General features: G+C 40.9%; 1 protein-coding gene across 1 annotated transcript in view; it reads left to right on the forward strand.

Moving 5' to 3' along the window:
• The first annotated feature begins 306 nt into the window (after positions 1-306).
• DIPK2A (divergent protein kinase domain 2A) overlaps positions 307-20850 on the forward strand; it is a 33952-nt gene continuing 13408 nt past the window's right edge. Inside the window, exon 1 of the mRNA XM_023555450.2 lies at positions 307-1271. Within this exon, the coding sequence (XP_023411218.2) occupies positions 615-1271 (657 nt within the window). The 5' untranslated portion in view covers positions 307-614. The remainder of the gene's footprint in view (positions 1272-20850) is intronic.

Here is a 20850-nt window from a genome sequence, read left to right on the forward strand (position 1 = left end):
GCTCGCTCCGCCCCGTCGGTTCCGCCCCCTGGCCGCCTCTCCTGCCCTCAGGACAGAGAGAGTGTACGAGCAGGGGCGTGCGGTGTCAGAGACGCACGAGCGTCTCCTCCTTCCCACCTCCCTACACAATTGCTACTTTTCGGTGCGAGGCATTCCAGCTCCTCTCCCCTCCGTGAGTCCGTCGTTCTCCTCAGAGATCCCGCGCGGCCGGCCGGCGACCGCCACCGCAGCGCTGGCTCCCGAGGCGAGCAGTGCGCGTGCGCGCGGCCCACGGGCGCGCGGCCGTCGGGCCCCGTGTCTCCCTCCCCCTCCCGCTCCTCTATAACTTGGCTGGCGTGGGGGAGGTGCCGCCGGAGTCGGAGGGCGGGGAGCTCGGAGGAGGGAGCCCGAGAGTTGTGGAGACTAGTGACTGGGAGAAGTCGCAGCCTGCTCCGGTCTGTCCTTCCCGCTCCTGTCTCCCTCGCTCTCACACCCACTCCGCCTCCCGCCCCAGCCCGCGTCCTCGCGCCTTCTCTTGCTAGGGGATCCCTGCACATCGCTCTCCGGTCCTCGGCGTGGCGGGGGCGCCCCGGGGGTGCCCTCGCCCTCCCGGTGCGGGCGGGCGGGCGGGCGGGATGTGGCGCTTGGTGCCCCCGAAGCTGGGCCGCCTGTCCCGCTCGCTGAAGCTGGCGGCGCTGGGCAGCCTGTTGGTGCTGATGGTGCTGCACTCGCCGTCGCTGCTCGCCTCCTGGCAGCGCAACGAGCTGGCCGACCGGCGCTTCCTGCAGCTCAATAAGTGCCCGGCGTGTTTCGGCACGAGCTGGTGCCGCCGCTTCCTTAACGGGCAGGTGGTGTTCGAGGCGTGGGGCCGTCTGCGCCTGCTGGACTTCCTCAACGTGAAGAACGTCTACTTCGCGCAGTACGGCGAGCCCCGCGAGGGCGGCCGCCGCCGAGTGGTGCTCAAGCGCCTCGGCTCGCAGCGCGAGCTGGCGCAGCTCGACCAGAGCATCTGCAAGCGGGCCACCGGCCGGCCCCGCTGCGACCTGCTCCAGGCCATGCCCCGCACCGAGTTCGCGCGCCTCAACGGCGACGTGCGGCTGCTGACGCCCGAGGCGGTGGAGGGCTGGTCCGACCTGGTGCACTGCCCCTCGCAGCGCCTGCTCGACCGCCTGGTGCGCCGCTACGCCGAGACCAAGGACTCGGGCAGCTTCCTGCTCCGTAACCTCAAGGACTCGGAGCGCATGCAGCTCCTGCTGACTCTGGCCTTCAACCCCGAGCCGCTGGTGCTACAGGTAGGCGCGGAGCCCTGGCGGGGGGCGTCTGCCCGGAGGGTCGGCGCCTGGGAACGAGAGTCGGGGGAAGCGGCGCCGCCCGCGCTCGGCGCCGCGTTGGGACCTGACCTGGCGGGGCCGGGTTGTGGGCGTGGGAAGGGGGCGGCGCTGGGGGAGCCCCGGGCGGCTGTCCGGGATTGCCGAGGGCGACCCGGCTAGCGGAGCGGCTGCTCCTGTCGCCTAGACGCGAGTCCATCTCGGATTTGACTGCGGATCCTTCAGCGGCAGAGGGAGTGCGTCGCGAACGCTCCCAAAATGTCTCTCCAGCGAGTTTCCTTTCTGTCTCCTCCCGGCCTTTCTGCCTCTCTCCGCCGGAGCTTGCACTTCTGTGGCGCAGGCTGTTCACGCTCCCTTGGACCTTTCTTAGTTCTTTCCAAGCGCTGACCCTACGCGTGTGCTGGTCCCCTCGCTACCCCTGGTGGCTGGCCTAACTTAGGCCCAGAGTCTTTGTTTCAGTCCTTATTTCATTTACCTGGCAGTCGTCCGGGCAGCTCATCTGGGGACAAGTGGGCCGGAGAAGGTCAGAGAACGGGGACAGTGGTCAGGAGTAGGGCTAACAGAAGGGCCCTGGTTTAGGTAGGATTAGAGAAGAAGGAAAAAAGCTAAGCAGCGTTGGGCTTGGGGCTGGAAGGGCTTAAGGCCAAGACGGACATTTTCATCCTGATCTTGTGACCTGCCCTATTCATCTGATTTTAAAGGACTTAACTTCAAGAAGGAGATAAAATGTTAGACCAGGGTGAGAAACGGAAGGAGATTCTGACTTCGTGGGGTTCTTTGCTCTCTCGTGATTTTATTTTGAAAACAAAGTGTGCGCTTGAGGGGTACAGGTTGGGATCTTTTTGCTGGTGACAGCCGAACAAAAACCAAAACAGAAGTCTGTTTATCTTTAGAATAGTTACTTAAGTTTCTGCACAGTCCCTCCCCTTCTTACTATAGTGTCCTTAGCTAGTGGTTACCACCTTGGGGCTTTGATCCTTCCTGATAACCATAGGGAAAGTTGTCATTCTTTTCTTCCATGCCAATTTTGCTGTATTTCAATACAAGGAAAAATGCAGGACTTAATATTGATGACAAGTAGTTTGGGCATACTTTTCTCCCTTTCTGCACAAAGAATGTCAGTGATGGCTGGAGGGTTCCTACAGGGTTTTTTCTTGTTATTTAAATCTAGAATGCGTGAGTAGGAATCTTCGGTATTTACTTATATTGCTTTCCTTTCTCAAGTTCTCCACTGTCCAACTTAGCTAAAAGAAGCCAGCTTCGTTTGATTAATTCTGCCAAATAATTTTAACACAAAATGTTTTGCCCTGTAAACAAAACTTCAGTGTGGGTTGTAGTAAATTTTAAGGTATAAGAGAATGTATCTAATGGGTTAATTTTAAAATACTGCTGTATCTCCTAACAGTGAACCCATAAGGAGTGAATGATGTATAAAACTAGTTAAAGTTTACTGGAAGAAATCTACTTTATTCAGCAGCTCTAAATCTGTATGCACACTTGAGTTGAAACTCTTTGTTGTTGTTGTGGTTGTTTTTTCTTTGAAATTGGGTTTTTTTATTTCAGACATAGAAATCTTCCTGTTTACATTAGCAAGATTGGTCCCTGGAGAAACGTTTAGTGGTGTAGTTTGCTGAAGTAGAGAGTCTGTCAGATTTTCAAGGATCTGAAAATTTGGTAATAAGCTATCTGAGTATTTTAGAAAAAAATTAAATGCACATTTCCTGCGCTTAAAATGCTGGCTTCTATTTAAAAGATTTTTATCAGGTAATTCTAAGTATCAATGTCTTAGAAACAACTAATATTAGAGCTAAGATTTTAAGAACATTATGTATCCAGTTTTTTTTTTTTTTTTAAATAAACATCATCTAGGTATCTGAAAATTAGAAACTTTAGTATTTGGTTTACACTAAGGTAAATTGCCTTTGTTTATGAAGTCTACATTTTTTTTTGAAGCTGAAGTTGTCTTGGTATTTTCAGTTTACTTTAGGCTTGAGATAGTTAAGTGTATCTGTCTACTTTTCCTGTAACTCTTCCCTCAGACTTGACTTTGTTCTTCTGTTTTCATCTTTACCAATAAACAATAATTTAAAAAAAAAAAAGTGCAAGTATTTTCTTGAAATTTAAATTTGGTGACCCAGTTGCTGTGAGTGGGTTATAAGATTTGTTTTTAGTACATAAAGAAATATATGTATCAACATCGTGGACTGTGACATTTGTAAACTGCATTTCTAATGGTTTAAAGGTACTTGTACTTTATAGCTAATTACATACTGTGTGAAATATAAATTGGGGGTCATTAGTACCAGTCACACACATTGCTGTTTGTTTTAAAAAGCACATAAAATAAGACTTGATTTTCAACAACAGGTCTTCATAGAGCTTCCACTTTATTTATAGAACTACTTGATTTTTGGTAAAAACTAGTGAGGTAAGTATGAACAATATTGAGGTTTGATGATGGTATAAAACAACTAAAATGAAAGGAAACTCAGTCTTTTAATCAGGTACAGAGATTGTTATATAGTAAGTCAAATCATGATGTTTATTACTCTTTGTTAGTTAGGCAAATCTGTGCAGTTTAGGTATTTCTATAGGTTTCTATAGAGCTATTGTATAGCAGTTATAAAAAGTATTAGAATATTGATTGATAATGATGGAAATACTGCCACTTAATTTTGGCGGTGTATTTCTTGGTTCATGTATTTTTAGAAACATATTTAAGGGTGCATGTGTGTCTGTTTTACAGTTTAAAGAGGAACTCACAACTTTTTTTTTTCCAGGAGAGGGAGCTACTTATCGAATTTTTTGGTCAGCTGGTGACAAACTAGATTTTTCTTATGTTGTCCAAAAACTAACTGCTTTGAAAAACAAGTCTTTTGAACTGACTCCATTAAACTGTTCTTAGTAAATATGCTTCCAAAACAAACATTTAAAATATTTTTTTGATAAGGCACTAAAGAAAGAACAGGAAAACGTACAGATTAAACTCATTAAGCTTGCGTCTTCTCATTTTAAGGAATAGTAAAATAATCATATATGCTTTGAAAGAAGACGTGAAAGATATTAAGTGTCTGTAAGATGTATACATACATGTCTTATCAATGTGGGACTCTATGGATTTGTAACAGATTTCCCAATATGAAATGATATGGGAGTACAAGTCTCCCCAGCTTTCTTCTCATTGTTGAATAAGTAGTAGCTTTACGAACTGACAGCAGCTTACCCAGCTCTAAGAAAAGTTGTTCTGCCATAGATTATTGTCTTCTAAAAAATTTTACAAACATGAAGCAACAAGATAATACGCGCAGTACCTTTGCCTTCTACTCTGATACCTTTTTTCCCTCTTCACATTTCCACTTCACCAAGAGGTGTATTTTAATGCCAGCTATGCCGTAATCCTATGGGAAAAAAAAAAAAAATCAGGAGGGAGTAGCTTTGTTGATTTTGTATTGCGAAGTAGCATTTTTGGAATATTCACAAATTGAGGTATTGAAGTAGATAAGATGTTTTCTGTTCTTTCATTAAAAGGCTGTTATATGGGTAAAACAGTGTTTTTTAAATTATTATCCTTGAGTTTGTGTGTATTTGAGTGTGTATGAGAGGGCAAGAAGTGCTGTCTGGATTTCTCGAGTCTGGACTGTGTTTCTGACTTTGTAACCTGGAGGTAGTGAAGATGGTCTTCTTTTTAGAAAATGAAGAAAGCTACTGGCTGTTTAGTGGGAGGGGATGGGAATTTGCCTTGCTAATATATTTATGGAAGCCCTGGTGGCGGTGGCGTAGTGGTTAAAAGCTATGACTGCTAACCAAAAGATTGGCAATTCGAATCCACCGGTCACTCCTTGGAAACCCTATGGGGCAGTTCTGCTTTGTCCTTGAGTGTTGCTATGAGTCAGAATCTACTCGATGGTAACGGGGTTTTGTGGTTTTTTAATTCATTGTATATTAACTAAGTACCATTGTATAAGCTATGGATTTTTTTAAAGCTTTCATGTCAGTTTTTGTAAATGGTATAATACATGCGAAACATTTCAGGCCCCTGGGTAGTCCAAAATGTTTGCACTCTACTGCTAACCTGAAGGTTGGAACCCACCCAGGGGCATCTTAGAAAAAGGGCCTGGCAATCAGCTACTGTAAAGACTGTAGGCAAGAAAACCCTATGGAGCAGTTCTACTCTGTAGCACATGGGGGCAAAGCATTTTATACAGTGCCTGATGCATGGTAAACCAAAAACCCAAACCCATTGCTGTCGAGTCGATTTCGACTCATAGCAACCCTATAGGCCACAGTAGAACTGTCCATAGATGCAGGGTAAGCACTCAATAAATGTTAGCTATTAAATAAGGCAAAATTAGCTTTAACCATCTAGCGCATTTGATTGGCTGTTTTGAGACTCGTTCCAGGTATGGCCCAAATACCCACCCAATGGATCACCTTAAAAATAGTTGTGATTCTGACCATGAGCCATATATATTTCACTTACACTTGGCTCCATCTCTACACTAAGGGATGGGTTTTTACAGAAAACTTTGAGCGAATGTTACCTGTTCTTGTCCTTAAAAATAATTTCTGTAGAAGAAGGTTTTTAAAGTGAACAGCCTAAAATACTTTTGTTTTTTAAGTAAACAAAGGAAAGGTTATGGCCATCTAACTAACTGTATTACTTTGGACAAATGGGTAAACTCTTTGTATAGGGTTCACTTTCCTCATCTATAAAATGAGACCGTTGGATTAGAGTCTTTTCTTTCCAGCTTCCACATCCTGTGATTCTCAAACTTCTTGACATTTCAAGGGTTTTTTCCTAGGGCGTGAGTTAGAGTCCAACACAGATAACCTTGTTCCAAGCCTGTCTTTCTACCCTCAGATTTTTACACAAATGAAATCAGATTAAAAACAGTAAAAACCAGAGATTATCTTTAAAGGAAAAAATGTGGAACTAAAGGTCACCAAGAATCTTGTGGGCAACAGTATCTAGAATGGGTATTCCAGATTTTTGTCTCAGGAGATTTCTCTTCAAGTACCAGCAACCTAGTTTTGCGTTAGTAGCTGCATTTCTAGATTTAGGCTTCGAAACGCCTTTCAGGTAATTCTGAGCAGTGTACTTTTTATCTGATAAATTGATCCAGGGTTTTCTAACATTATTACTTTTCCTATTTTTTCTTCCTAGGTTTTATTGACACTCTTGACACTTGAATGTCCATCACAAGAAAATGAAAAAATTAAAATTGAAAAAAACAAAAAAAACCTGTGTACTTCAGGTCCTAAAAAGCTTTTGTTTTGAAAAGACTCTAGAAATAGCCAGTTGCCCTTAGGAAAGCACCATTTTAGAATCAATGGAGCAAAATCATTTGACACCCTGGCCCACTTGTTTAATTTGTCAATGGATCGTTTGACCAGCTATTTATTTCTTAAATCTGAGGCCCTTCGTGTACTTTTGTCTGATCTTCTAGTTGTTCTCTTTCATATTTCCACTGCATGGGTGAGGACATATTTCTCACGCATGTTGGTGGGAATAGAACATTTGGTGTTTTGGGGTTCTCCTTGCTGCACATAAGGTAGCCAGTTCACCAGGGTGTCATCAAGATGATTTTTGTTCTCTTGTTTTTCTGGCTTGATGGTCTTTGGCCTTCTCCTATATTGCTTTCATTGCTGCTGACTCTTCACAGAATGCTGACGTTTTTCTTTCCTCACTTTCCACTCGTTACTATATTTTAAACTAATACAGACTTGGAATGTAAACCCTGCAATTTTCCTACACATAACGATAAACTTCAGTAAATTATTGTAAAGTGTCTTAAGACTGAAAATTACTAGTGTAAGATGAGAGTGGCACACAGCAAGATGAGAATAGTTCTTCATCCTAGTAATAGACTCTGAGAGGTTTTAAATTATGTAATCAAATCTTTTGTTGTTGTTAGCTGCCATCTAGTCAGCCTCCGACTCTTGTTGGCCCCATGCACTGGTCCTGCGCCGTTCCCCATGAATGGTTGTGAATCAGACTGTTGTGATCCACAGGATTTTCTCTGGCTAATTTTCAGAAGTAGATTGCCAGGTCTTTCTTCCTAGTCTGTCTTAGTATGAAAGCTGCACTGAAACCTGTTCAGCATTATTGCCAGGTCTTTCTTCCTAGTCTGTCTTAGTATGAAAGCTGCACTGAAACCTGTTCAGCATTATAGCAACACACTGGCCTCCACGGACAGATGGATGATGACTGTCCATGAGGTGCACTGGCTGGGAATTGAACCCAGGTCTCCCACATGGAAGGCCAGAATACTGCTGATCCACAAATGCGTCACAATCATATCTCTTTGGAGGACACAATTCAATCCATAACACTTATTGTATGGAAGGTAGATATATATAAATGACTAATTACAATCAGTGTAGCATAACACGACCTACCAAAAAAAATGCGTGCACTGTGTCACATGACTCGTTTAGAGAGAGACATCTGCGTGCATTATGATGGAGGTGGGTACCAGGGTAGGTTTCACAGGGGAATTGAGTTCCAAAGGGTGGATAGGGTTTTGCCCCTAGATGGAGCTGAGAGGAGTGGCGGGGCTACCACCAAGTTGTTGGGTGACATTGAACAAGTCACTCTTTCAGAGTCTGAGTTTTTTAATAAGTAAAATGAGGATGTTAATATATATCTAACAGGACTGTTTTAAAGATTAAGAAAGGTGAGAATTATTAAGACAATGTATGTAAACTGTCTTTAATTGTAAAGCTTTTTGCAACGTACTATTACTTTGCAAATCAACTTATTTCAATTTTAGACTAAAATAGCATTAAAGTAGGATTTAGCTGTAATAGTTGAAAAGTTTGTCAGTATATTATGTTGAAGTCTGCCTTGGAAATATGTGGTATATATTTTATTCTTTTTTTGTGACAGCCGTTCAAATGTTAGTCCCATACATGTATACACATCACGCATAGCGATGTCACTGCTTCTTAGATTAAGCATTTTTTTTGGAATAGTAATTAAAAATACAAAAGGGAAGGAGACAGCTCAAGATGGCAGCTTAGTCACAATCCATGCCATCCCCTACAGCAAAGAACCAAAAAACCAAGTGAAATAGATACAGATGACCATTTGGGAACGCAGAACAGCAAACAGAGGGATGAAGAATTAGATTGAACACCAAAGGGAAGGAGAAACTGTATGAAAACAACAAAGGAGGAAACTTATGGACTGTAGGCACCCCACTGACTGGCCCAGTGCAGCGTGCCTATCTGGAGACAGAGCAAGCAGCGTTCCTGGATGCGGAGTTCAGGAAGGCAGCTTCACAGAATCCTCGACAGGAGGCAGAGATAACTGTGTAGACAAACCTGGAGCAAAGCAAGGTGAGTGGAATATGAACTGGATCTACGGAGTGAAACTGCAGGAAGGCAGGCGAGAGCCCTATGGATCTAGGCTACCGTAGAGCAGGGAAGGAGCCAGAAAATAGGGACAGAACTACTCACCAGCAACAGTCCCTGATTATTTGGGCAGGTAGTGCTGGTGAAGTGGAGGATCTTCAGAGTGGCGGCTAGAGATCCCCAACCTGACCAGAGTCTGGGTAGCCTCCCACTTCCTCACTCTCATTTGGTCAGGGCTGGGTCCTGATTGCCAGCTGAACTTTGCAGGGAGTTCTCTGGGACCCACGCCAGAGACTGGGGGAACATGCTCCATCACTCCTCCCCACCCTCTGCCCTTCTGGTGACCAGTGGTGTCCATCTCCCCTCCCCTCCATCAATCCACGGTGTGCACTCCTGTGACATCAGACCTGCATCCAGAGGCTTGTGTCTGCCCTGCTCATCCCTGTGCCATCCCACTCACCCAGCAATCTGTAGCATGCACTCCCACACCTTCAGACCTATAACCAGAGATTCGTGCCTGCTGTGCCCACCCCTGCACCACCTTGCTTACCCAGAGATTGGCAGCATATGCTCCCACCACCAGACCAGCAACCAGAGGCATAAGACCCCTCTGCCCCCTGTACCCCACCCACCCAGAAATTGGCCATGCAAGTTCCTATGCCACATGACCAGTTACTTGTGCACCTTCGCCCCGACCACCCGACAGCTGGTGGAGTGCACACACAACGCCCAACCTGGCAACCAGTGAGAATGCTCCCTGCACCCACACCTTGGTGACCAACTGGACAGACACAGCAATGCCAGTCACATCCTGGCAGGCACCATCTGCCCTTCTTCCAAACAAGTAGAAGATCCTAGTGCCCTCATCCAGTGTCTGCCCAGCTACAGTGCCACACATCCCACACCCAGACAGTTCCTGCAGGCCATCTGCACTTGTACTGAAACCCCTTAGTACTCCACCACCTACTGAGATACCACTTCATGCATGCACAGCTTGCCTACCCTGTCCATTTGGGTAGCACTCCCTCACAACAGATACGGAGACACCCTGCCCTGACCTCCAGAGAATGTAATAACTGCTAGCACCAACCCAGAAGGACCCTACCGTCTGAAAAGGGCTGTGGAGGGACTCTGGCCACCCAGCACTTGTCACCCAATATCAGGGAAAGAACTTGCTGTCTCACCTCCACTCAATCCTGTAAGGGAAGACATACAAGCCTAACCACAGAGAGCTCTCATGTGGGTGTGACCCACCATACCCACTTGTTGTTGTTGTTAGGTGCCTTCGAGTCAATTCTGACTCATAGCGACCATATAGGACAGTACTGAGAGAAAATCAAACCCAGCCATAGACACCATCAAAGTCACACCTAGAGCAGAACCACAAAACAAAAACAATTAAAATAATGCAAAGGAAGAAAGAGGTTCTAAAAACAAAGAGAAGAAACAAAGCTCCAGATATGTCAAAACAAAACCAAAAAATCAGCACAAAACAAGCATACATACAATCAGTAAACAAATAAATTAACACCGTGATGCCTCCCAAACAACAGATGATAACAGATTGTGTGAAGAAACAGGATAAGATGGCTCAAACAGGTGAGGAAATTTAAGGGGCAGAAAAACTTTCCTTAGGAAGGAATAGTAATGGAACTAACTACTTGGTAAGGAGTTCAAAAGACTATATATGGGATCCTTGAAGAGGTCAAGGAAAACAGACAAAATCCTAGAAAAATTCAGGAGAACAATACAAGAACAAAATGACAAGTAGACAATTAGAAACCATACAAAAACAACCATTAGAAAGCTGGAAGAGTAACAGTAAAATATCAGAAATAGATAACTCAACGGAAGGACATAGTGTAGACTCAATGGAAGAATATCAGTAAAATAGAAGACAAATCCATTGATACTAATTTATTTGAGGAACAATCAGAAAGGAAAAAAAGAATGAAGAAAAGCCTAAAAGTTATGTGGGGCACTATTAAGAGGAATAATTTACACGTAACAGGAATTCCAGAAGAGCAGGAGAAAAAATAGAGTACAGAGAGAATTTTTGAAGATTTATTGGCAGAAAACTTCCCTAATATCATGAAAGATAAGAAGGTTTCCATCCAAGCTCAGTGAACCCCATAGAGGATAGAAGCCAAAAGAAAGTCACCAAGACATATCATAATCAAACTTTACAAAGACAAAGAAAAAATCCTTAAGAGCAGCTTGTGAAGAATGAAATATCACCTATAAAGGGGCACCAATAACACTAAGTGCTGACTTCTAGGCAGAAACCATGCAGGCATGAAGGCAATGGGATGACAAATATAAAACCCTGAAAGAAAAGAATTGCCAACCAAGAATTATATGTCCAGCAAAATTGTCTTTCAAATATGATGGCGAAACTAGGACATTCCCAGAAAAACAGAAATTAAGGGAATTTGTAAAAACCAGGGCAACCTTAACAAGAAATATTGAAGGGAGTCCTTTAACAGAGCCAACAACATCAGACATCAACCTGAGATTAAGACACATGACAACATTGCCCAGATACCAGCCCAGTTAAAGAATTCTCAAAAGTCAAATAAAACTGAAAATAGGAAACTAGAGATGTCAATCTGTAAATGATGACAGCTTCAAAACAAAAGGGAATAAATGGTGTAGTTAAAGAACTTCCTTATGGAGAAGAAGTCAAGGTGATACCATATCAAGATATAACAGACTGTTTTAAACTTAGGAAGATGAAGGTAAATTTCAGAGTAATGACAAAGTATTAATAAATCTACTAAACTAAAGAAGAGAAAAATCAAGAAGACTCAGTAAACACAAAATCAGCAAGGAAGGATATGAAAATAGAATCCATAAACAAGAAGAACTCAGCACAGAAAATTAAGTGGAACAAAGAAACCGTTAACACCACACAAAAAAGGCATAACAAAGTAGCAGCAGTAACTTCATACCTATCGATAATCACACCGAATGTAAATAGCTTAATGAACCAGTCAAGAAACAGAGCGGCAGAATGGATTATAAAATATAACCCATCAATATGTTGCCTACAAGAGATACGCCTTAGACACAAAGACAAATCGGTTAAAAATCAGCTTCAACCTGGTCTGTTCCAGTTTGAACCCCTGCTGAGAATTTGCATTTCCATCCCAGTTATACTGAATCAGAATCTACATTTTAACAAGATCCCCAGTTGATTCTTACATATAATTTCCTGGGAACTTGTTAGAAATGCAAATTCTCAGCAGGGGTTTGAACCAGAACATACCAGTTCAAAGCCCTGGTTAAAAATCAGCAGGAGGGAAGAAATACATGTATCAAGCTAACAGTAACCAAAAGAGAGCAGGAGTGGCAATAGTAATCTCGGATAAAATAGACTATAAGTCAAAATTTGTTATAAGAGACAAAGAAAGGTGTTGTATAATGATTAAAGAGTAAGTTTACCAAGAAGATATAACCATAATTAAATATTTACACACTCAGCGACAGAGCTCCAAAATGCATAAACTCTGGCAGAATTGAAAAGAAAAACAGACAGTTCTACAATAATAGTAGGAAACTTTAACACACGACTTTTGGTGAGGGAGAGAACTAGAAGGAAACTCAACAAAGATGCAGAAGATTTAAATAACAATCAACCAGCTCAACCTCATAGCCATACAGAACATACCATCCAACAGCAGCATAGTACACATTCTTCTCCAATGCATGGGATCATTCTCCAGAGTAGACCACATTTTAGGCCACAAAGCAATCGTCAATAAATTAAAAACACTGAAATAACACAAAGCATCTTCTCTGATCATAACACTATAAAACTAGAAATCAATAACACAAAGAACAAGGAAAGAAATGAAATACATGGAAACCAAATAACACCTTACTTACAAACTACTGAATGGAAGAAATTAAAAGTGAAAAAAATTCTTAGAATGAAAATACAACATTCCGGAACCTTTTGGACACAGCAGAAGCAGTGGTCAGAGAATTTATAGCAATAAATGTACATATTAAAACAGAAGAAAAGGCCAAAATCAATAATAGCTTAACCCTACAAGTCCAACAGATAGAAAAGGAGCAACACAAGAAGTCCACAGTCACCGGAAGAAAAGAAATAATAAAGATCAAAGCAGAAATAAATGAAATAGAAAACAGAAACAGTAGCATCAACAAGACTAGAAGTTGGCTGTTTGAGAGGATCAATAAAATTAACAAAGCACTGGCCAAATTCACAAAGGAGAAAAATGAGAAGATGCAAATAACCAAAATAAATGATATGGGTGACATTACAATAGAACCAACTGAGATGAAAAGGATCATAACAGAGTATTATAAAAAATTGTACTCCAACAAATTTGAACACCTAGAAGAAATGGGCAAGTTTGTAGAAACACACTACCTACCTTGACTAACAGAAATAGAGGTAGAAAATTTGAACAAACCTATAACAAAAGAAGAAATTATACAGGTCATTAAAAAAAAAAAAAAAACCCTGGCCTAGACAGCTTCACTGGAGAATTCTACCAAACATTCAGAGAAGAATTGACACCAGTTCTACTCAAAGTATTCCAGAACATAGAAAAGGAAGGAATGCCCCCTAATTCATTCTATGAAGCCAGCATAACTGATACCAAAGTCAGGCACAGACACCACTAAAAAATAAAGTTACAAACCAGTATCCCTTGAATGTAGATGCAAAAGTTCTCAAAATTTTAGCCAACAGAATTCAACAGCATGTAAATATATATATAATACACATCATGATCAAATGGGATTTGTACCAGAGAAGCAAGGATGGTTCAGCATTAGAAAATCAGTCAACATAATTCACATAAATAAAGGAAAAGAATTGCATGATCTTCTCAACTGACACAGAAAAGACATTTGACAAAATCCAAAACCCTTTCCTGATAACTCTCAGCAACATAGGATTAAGGGCACATATGCAAAACCAACAGCGAACAGAGAGCATTCCCCTTGAGAATGGGAATGAGACAACGATGCCCTTCATTACCACTCTTATTCAATATTCTACTGGAAGTCTTAGCTAGAGCTGTAAGGCAAAAAAGGGAAATAAAGGGTATCCAAATTGGTAAGGTAGAAGTAAAACTATCCCTGTTACAGGTGACATGATCCTATACACAGAAAATCCCAGAAGAAAATCCTCAAGAAAGTTACTAGAACTAATAGAAGATTTAGCAAAGTGGCAGCGTATAGGATAAACACACAAAAAATCAGTTTGATTCCTCTACACCGACAAGGAGGACTCTGAAAAAGAAATCAGAGGATCAGTAACATTTATAATAGTGTCTTAAAGGATAAAATTCCTAAGATTAAACCTAACCAGGTACATAGAAGATTTATACAAGGAAAACTGTAAACACTACTGTAAGAAACTAAGAGATCCACATAAATGGAAAAACATTCCATGCCCATGGATTGAAAGACTTAACATTGTGAAAATGTCAACACTACCCAATCCAAATCCCAACAACATTCTTTAATGGAATGGAAAAACTAATCTCCAGCTTTATATAGAAAGGAAGGAGACCCCAAATAGCTAAAGCAATATCAAAGAACAACAGCAAAGTAGGAGGCCTCTCACTTCCCAGTCTCAAAACTTACTACACAGACACAGTAATCAAAACAGCCTGGTCCTGGTTCAATAACAGACATAAATGTTGTTGTTAGGTGCCGTCGAGTCGATTCCGACTCAGAGCGGCCCTATGTACAACAGAACGAAACACTGCCTGGTCCTGAGCCATCCTTACAATCGTTGTTATGCTTAAGCTCATTGTTGCAGGCATATAGACCAATGGAATAGAATTGGGAACCCAGAAGTAAATCCATCCATCTATGGGTAGCTGGTCTTCAACAAAGGTCAGAGTTAATTCAGTGGGGAAAGATAACAGTCTCTTTAACAAATGGTGCTGGCAAAACTGGATTTCCATGTGCAGAAAAATGAATCAGAATCCATACATTACACCACGCACAAAAACTAACAAAATGGATTAAAGACCTAAATGTTACAGCTAAAACGATAAAGTTCCTGGAAGATAACATAGGATCAATACTAGGGAACCTAATTTTTTGGCGTAAATAGTCTATCAAACAAAACTTAAAAATGCACAAATGACAGAAGATAAACAACTGGGACCACCTAAAAATTCAGTATCAAACGACTTTATTGAGGGTAAAAAGAGAACCTATAGACTGGGAAAAAAAATCTTTGGCAACGACATATCTGATGAGGGTCTGATCTCTAAAACACACAGAAAACTTCAGCAATTCAACAACAAAAAGACAAACAATCCAATAAAAAAATGTGCAAAGGACATGAACAGACACTTCGTCAAAGAGGATATTGTGATACGGCCAACAAATACATGAAAAGATTCTTGCCGTCATTAGCTGTTAGAGAGATGCAAATCAAAACTAAAGTGAGATACCACCTCACCCCTGCAAAAATAGCAGTGATCAAAAACACAGAAAATACTGATGAGGTTGTAGGGAGATTGCAACTTATATCCATTGCTAGTGGGATTGTAAGATGGTGTAAGCACTATGGAAAACAGTATGGCACTTCTCAAAAAGCTAGAAATAAAAATACCTCATGATCTAGCAATCTCATTCCTAGGTTCATATCCTAGAGATATAAGAGCAGTGACACAAATAGACAGGTACACACCCATGTTCATTGCAGCATTATTCACAACAGCAAAAAGATGGAAACAACCTAAGTGCCCATCAACAGATGAACAAATAGCAAATCGTGGTACATACATACAATGGAATTACTTCTCAACTGTAAAAAATAATGAGTCCACGAAACATCTTACAACATGAATGGATCTAGAGGATATTATGCTAAGTAAAATACGTCAGTCACAAAAAGGCAAATATTTTATGGTTCTACTATTATAAAAAGTCAAGAATAGGTACATACACAGAAAACAAAGTTCTTTGATGATTACCAGGGATGGGGGTGGGGATCACTTTCTAGATAGCAACACTTGTTACGTTTGGTGATGGGAAAGGCAGTCCCAAATATGTGTGAAGTCAGTACAGCCTGACCAAGGGAAATAAAGATACTAAGAAGTACATGAGAAAAAGGGACAATTTCAGTAAATGCTATAACAAACAATTTTGCAACAACAGTAAAAACAAAAAATGTGTGATTACATAGGTAGATATAGATGCATACATGTGTATAGGAAGGCATATGGGAGTAAGTACACATGCATGTTTAGGTGTGTCTGTAGGCATATGTATATATACGTTTGCGTGTGGTACATATATCCACGTATATAACAAGCCACATAGGGGGCACAGTTACAGAGGCTTCCTAGACATATCCAGACAACTGAGGATTGATTTACTGGTTTAAAAGGCTTGGGACCGTAGTCTCGGGAGACAACTTAGTCCGTTGGCGTTAACAGTTCACAATGATAATGTTCTGCATCTAGTTTGGTGAGTAGCAACAGAGGTCTTAAAAGCTTGCATATGGCAACCTGAGATAGAACTATCGGTTCTACTCATGAAGCAAAAGAGAATGGAGAAAAACAAAGGTTCAAAGAAGAAACTTTTCCATGAGACAGCCCACACAAACCACAGCCACTTTTAATCTGAGACCAGAAGAACTAGATAGTGCCCACCTACTACCACTACTGACCATTATGACCAGCAACACAATAGAAGGTCAGAGTAGAATGAGAGAAAAATCTTTAGAGCAAAACTCAAATTCCTAAGCAAAGCCCAGACCTACTAGATCTATCTATAGCAACTAGAGGAACCGCCCAGACTATTGCCCTAAGATACCTTTGAACTTGGAATTGAACCTGTTTCTGCAAGTTACCTTTCAGCCGGATAATAGATTGGCTTATAAAATAAACAATATCACCTATGAGTAATGTGCTCCCTTAAAAAATTAACTACATGAGACCAAACAGTCAACATTTCTCTAAAACCAAAGATGAGAAGGCAAGGAGGGGCAGGGAAGCTAGATCAATGGAAACAGAACAAACAGAATGGAAATAATGAGGATGCTGATGCATTATAAAAATTGTAACCAGTGGCACAGAACAATTTGTATAAAAATTATTAAACAAACAAACTTGTTGCCATCACCTGGATTCCGACTGGTAGCAACCCTGTAGGACAAAGTAGAGCTGCCCCATAGAGTTTCCAGGAAGTGCCTAGTGAATTCAAACTGCCAACTTTTTGGTTAGCAGATGTAGCTCTTGAACACTACGCCTCCCGGGTTTCCAAAATTGTTAAAGGGGAACCTAATTTGCTGTGTAAATTTTCACCTAAAACACAATAAAATATTATTAAAAAAATAAAAAGAGAACTAGAGATTTGTTCCACTGGAGTACAATGAGTAGACTGAATATTGTAGGAAACAGGATTTAGATAATCAGTAATACAAATAGTTTAACTTTTCTCTATTAGCAATAATCAAAGTTTAACCGTCGTATTTAGCACACTGCTAAATGATAATACCAAAATACATAGAAGTTAAATCTGGATTGTTTATGATTATTCTGACACTCTGAGACAGAAGTTTATTATCTGAGGTAGATGTGATGCCTTTGTATCTTCTTCATATTTTTCTGTTCCAGTTCTCTCTTGTGGTTTTGACTTTGAAGTGGAGGATCTGACAAGAATTGTGTGGCATTGCTCAGTAGTGCCAGCAACTGATCTGTATGCCCTTGGGGTACATTAAAGATGACAAGCCAGGGCACAGATTGCACGGCCTTTGCTTTCTGGGGGATTGGGTGTGAGCAAGGAAGCAAATAATCAAAAGAAAAATTTCAGATGGTAGATACTATAAAAAGAACAACACAGCCTCCTCTGATGGAGAATTAGGTTGGGTACAGGATACTTTAAATTGGGTGGTCAGAAAGAGTGACGTTTTGGCTAAGGTATGAATGATGGTGAACAGCCAATGATTTAAAGTTCGAAAGGTAGAGTGTTGACAGGCAAGAGGTGTTGCAAATCCAGAGACCCCAAAGGAGGATTAGGCATAGGAGCACAGAGACTTGGTGGTACAGTGGTTAAGAGCTCGGCTGATAACCTAGAGGTCAGTGGTTTGAATCTACCTACCACTCCTTGGAAACCCTATTGGGCAGTTCTGCTGTGTCCTGTAGGGTTGCTCTGAGTTGGAACGACTAGACAATAGGTTAGGGAAGCATGGTAGACTGTCGAGGTCAGGGTAGGCCAGATCTCGTATAGCCTTGCAATCCCTGTTTAGGGAGTTAGGATTTTATTCTCAGCAATGGGAAACAATAGAAGTGTTTTTAAGCAGGGCCTGATTTGTGGAGAACGGCTTGTGAAGCGGCAAGACAGGGAGACTTCCAGCGTAGTTTATGGAAGATAGCTTGGTGGTTTAAGATTTGCAGTGGAGATTGTGAAAAATGGTCAGATCCAGTATATCTCAGAGAACAGCTAACAAGACTTACTGATGGGTTAAGGAATGAGGAAAAGGCAAAAATGAAGGTTATCTCCTGGGTTTTTGGTCGGAGCACCTGAGTGAGCGATGCTATTACTTAAGATGAGGAAGCCTACAGAAGGATCAGGTTTGTGTTGAGGAACCAAGAGTTTTGTTTTGGCTGTGTGAAATTTAAGGCAACAACAAGGATACAGATCTACTAAAACCAAGCACCAAGTATTTAACAGATACCACGTTACCTGTGGATGTTTTGCTGTTACTTTTGAACTGTTGTGGTTGAGTCCATCCCAACTCATAGTGACCCTATAGGACCGGGTGGAGCTGCCCCATAGGGTTTCCAAGGAGTGGCTGGTAGATTTGGACTGCCGACCATTCGGTTAGCAACTGAGCTTTTAACCTCTGCACCACCAGGGCTCATATTCTTTCAAAGAACTGTATTAAATCAGTTGTGTTTAAAGGAACCCGGGAAGTTAGTACTTTTCTATTTGTCAGACTATTAGAGAAATCAGATCTTGCCTAAAGGAAGTCAAGTAGCATTCTTAGGTTATTGGGTCCAAAAAAAACTTATTTCTTTAAAATTTTGTTTTTATTGGGAGCGAATGTTTGCATATAGTTTTTGTAGGCATATATTTTAACTTAGTAATGTGGATCACATTTGTGTTGTGAGAGCAGGTTGTAAGAAAAGAACAGTTGAAACTATTAAATTTATACGTATTTTATGACTTAAAATTTGATCCGAATGATTTTTTTTTTTGAAGGGAAGCATTTCTTGAACTATTCTAAAAGCCTATTTATTTCTATTAAGCTTGGGTAAATTTTTTTGTTGATGTGTTTTGACATTGGTTTCCAATTTTAGAAACAGCTGTTGGACATGCTATTCAGTGAAATAACACAACCTTGTTATTTACAAGGCATTGCTTAATATTGTTGGAATTTGAGGTGGGTGGAAAATGGCATTCAAAAAGTTATTTCCTGAGATAAATGGCGCATTTGTGAGGGCTTGAAAATCTTGAGATTGTTAAGATCCTAGAGTGTTGGCGATGGATTTTGGCCACCACTTGGCAGTATAAAATCAAGAAGCTAGGGTCATAGAAAAGTTTTCATAAAAACTAGGTTAACCGTTTAGTCATCCCAATAATTTTACTATATTTTCCCTCCAGACAGATCACAAAACTGTGAACACATTAGTCTGTCACCAGTACAGTTGACTAATCTCTGCGAGCAGCTGTTGTAACATGCGTTACTACAGTGGGATTGCATTCAAATTGGAGCTTTTAAAAATAATTTTAAAACTTAAACGGAACTTTTTAAGTATTTTCTATGCTTCTGATACTTTTACTTTCAAAGACTGTTCTCAGATTTTAATTGTGTGTGTGTGTGCAGAAATGCCCGTTCTGTAGGAAACCTGATAACCAGATTTTAGATTATGTATGCTTCAATTATCAATAGATTTTCTTTTGAGGTTCGTGTTTGTATTAGGAATTTCTTCCTTTTTTAGCAGTCAGCCTTGCTCTTGACCTATAGTCATTCATTTTAATTCTTTAGACAAACTGTAAAGTTGTGTTCTTCTAATGGAATGTTGTGAGGTAATGAATGATTATAAAAATATTTCATATTTCTTGTATGAAAAAATTGTGATCTTTTAAATTTAGTATGCAAGCCCTACTTTTAATGTTTGGTCATGTAGGGAGAAAAAATGGTAATAGAACACAAGCACTTCTAAAGTTGACCTCATTTTAATCAGTCTCATATCATTCTTTGTAAGTAAGTAATTAAGTCAAAGTAAATAAATAAAACTTAAAGGTACTGCTCTGTGTATCTTTACTCATACATCCTGGGTCACACAGTCATGAGGTGATAGAATAAATTGGCCTTATCACTAACCTGGCAGACCAGTAGCTACTGATCAAAGAGTATTAATGTGATATTTGAAAAAGTTGTTTTTTCGTAGCACATCAGCCATGTTGAGGAGTTTGTGTTTTGTTCTGTAAGACCCAGTATGATCTGGTTCCTGTCTCGCTCTCCAGACTCCATTACCTCAGGCCATTTTCCCCCTCACTCAGTTCTATGCAGCTATTTCCGAGAAGACAGTTTCCAGCTCTAGCATGTGCCAGAATGTTCTTTCTCCCCCCATCCTAGCCTGCCTAATATTACGCCCATCCTTTAGATCTCAGCTTAAGCACTTCCTTAGAAGCTGCTGTTTACCAAGCAATCTGAAATAGGCCCCTACACTTCTTTCTCAGCATACTGTGTTTCTGTAATTTGTAACTGTAAATTCATTTATGTGTGTTTGCGTTTAATAACTGTCTTCCCAACCCAGGCTGAAAAGGCTTCCTGAGGGTAGAGACTGTGTTTTATTTACAACTGTTTACTTAGCATTTCATGGTGGAGCTAGACTAGATCTAAGATTTTCTTAATTCAAAATTTGTATTCTTCTCACTCCACAACTCACTGCCTTTTACTCTAGCTGCTTTAGTAGTCAATAGAATGTGGGTTCATCTACAATCCCTATCTCAGTTCCAAAATTTAAAAATTCGTAGGAAAATAGGTTTTATCAAACTTAAATAACACACACACACAAATCTGAATTGACAAAAGGCAAAGTTTGTGTTTTATTTATCCCACTTAGGGTGAATAATCTTACATTCATTTTGCCACACAAAGTGTTTGCTTGGGAATGCTGTACCAGATACCACTGGGGACGTTGTGTACTACGTGGGATGTACATGTCCACCT

This window comes from Loxodonta africana, chromosome 23, assembly GCF_030014295.1.
Source record: "Loxodonta africana isolate mLoxAfr1 chromosome 23, mLoxAfr1.hap2, whole genome shotgun sequence".
In the NCBI taxonomy this organism is placed as follows: Eukaryota; Metazoa; Chordata; class Mammalia; order Proboscidea; family Elephantidae; genus Loxodonta; species Loxodonta africana.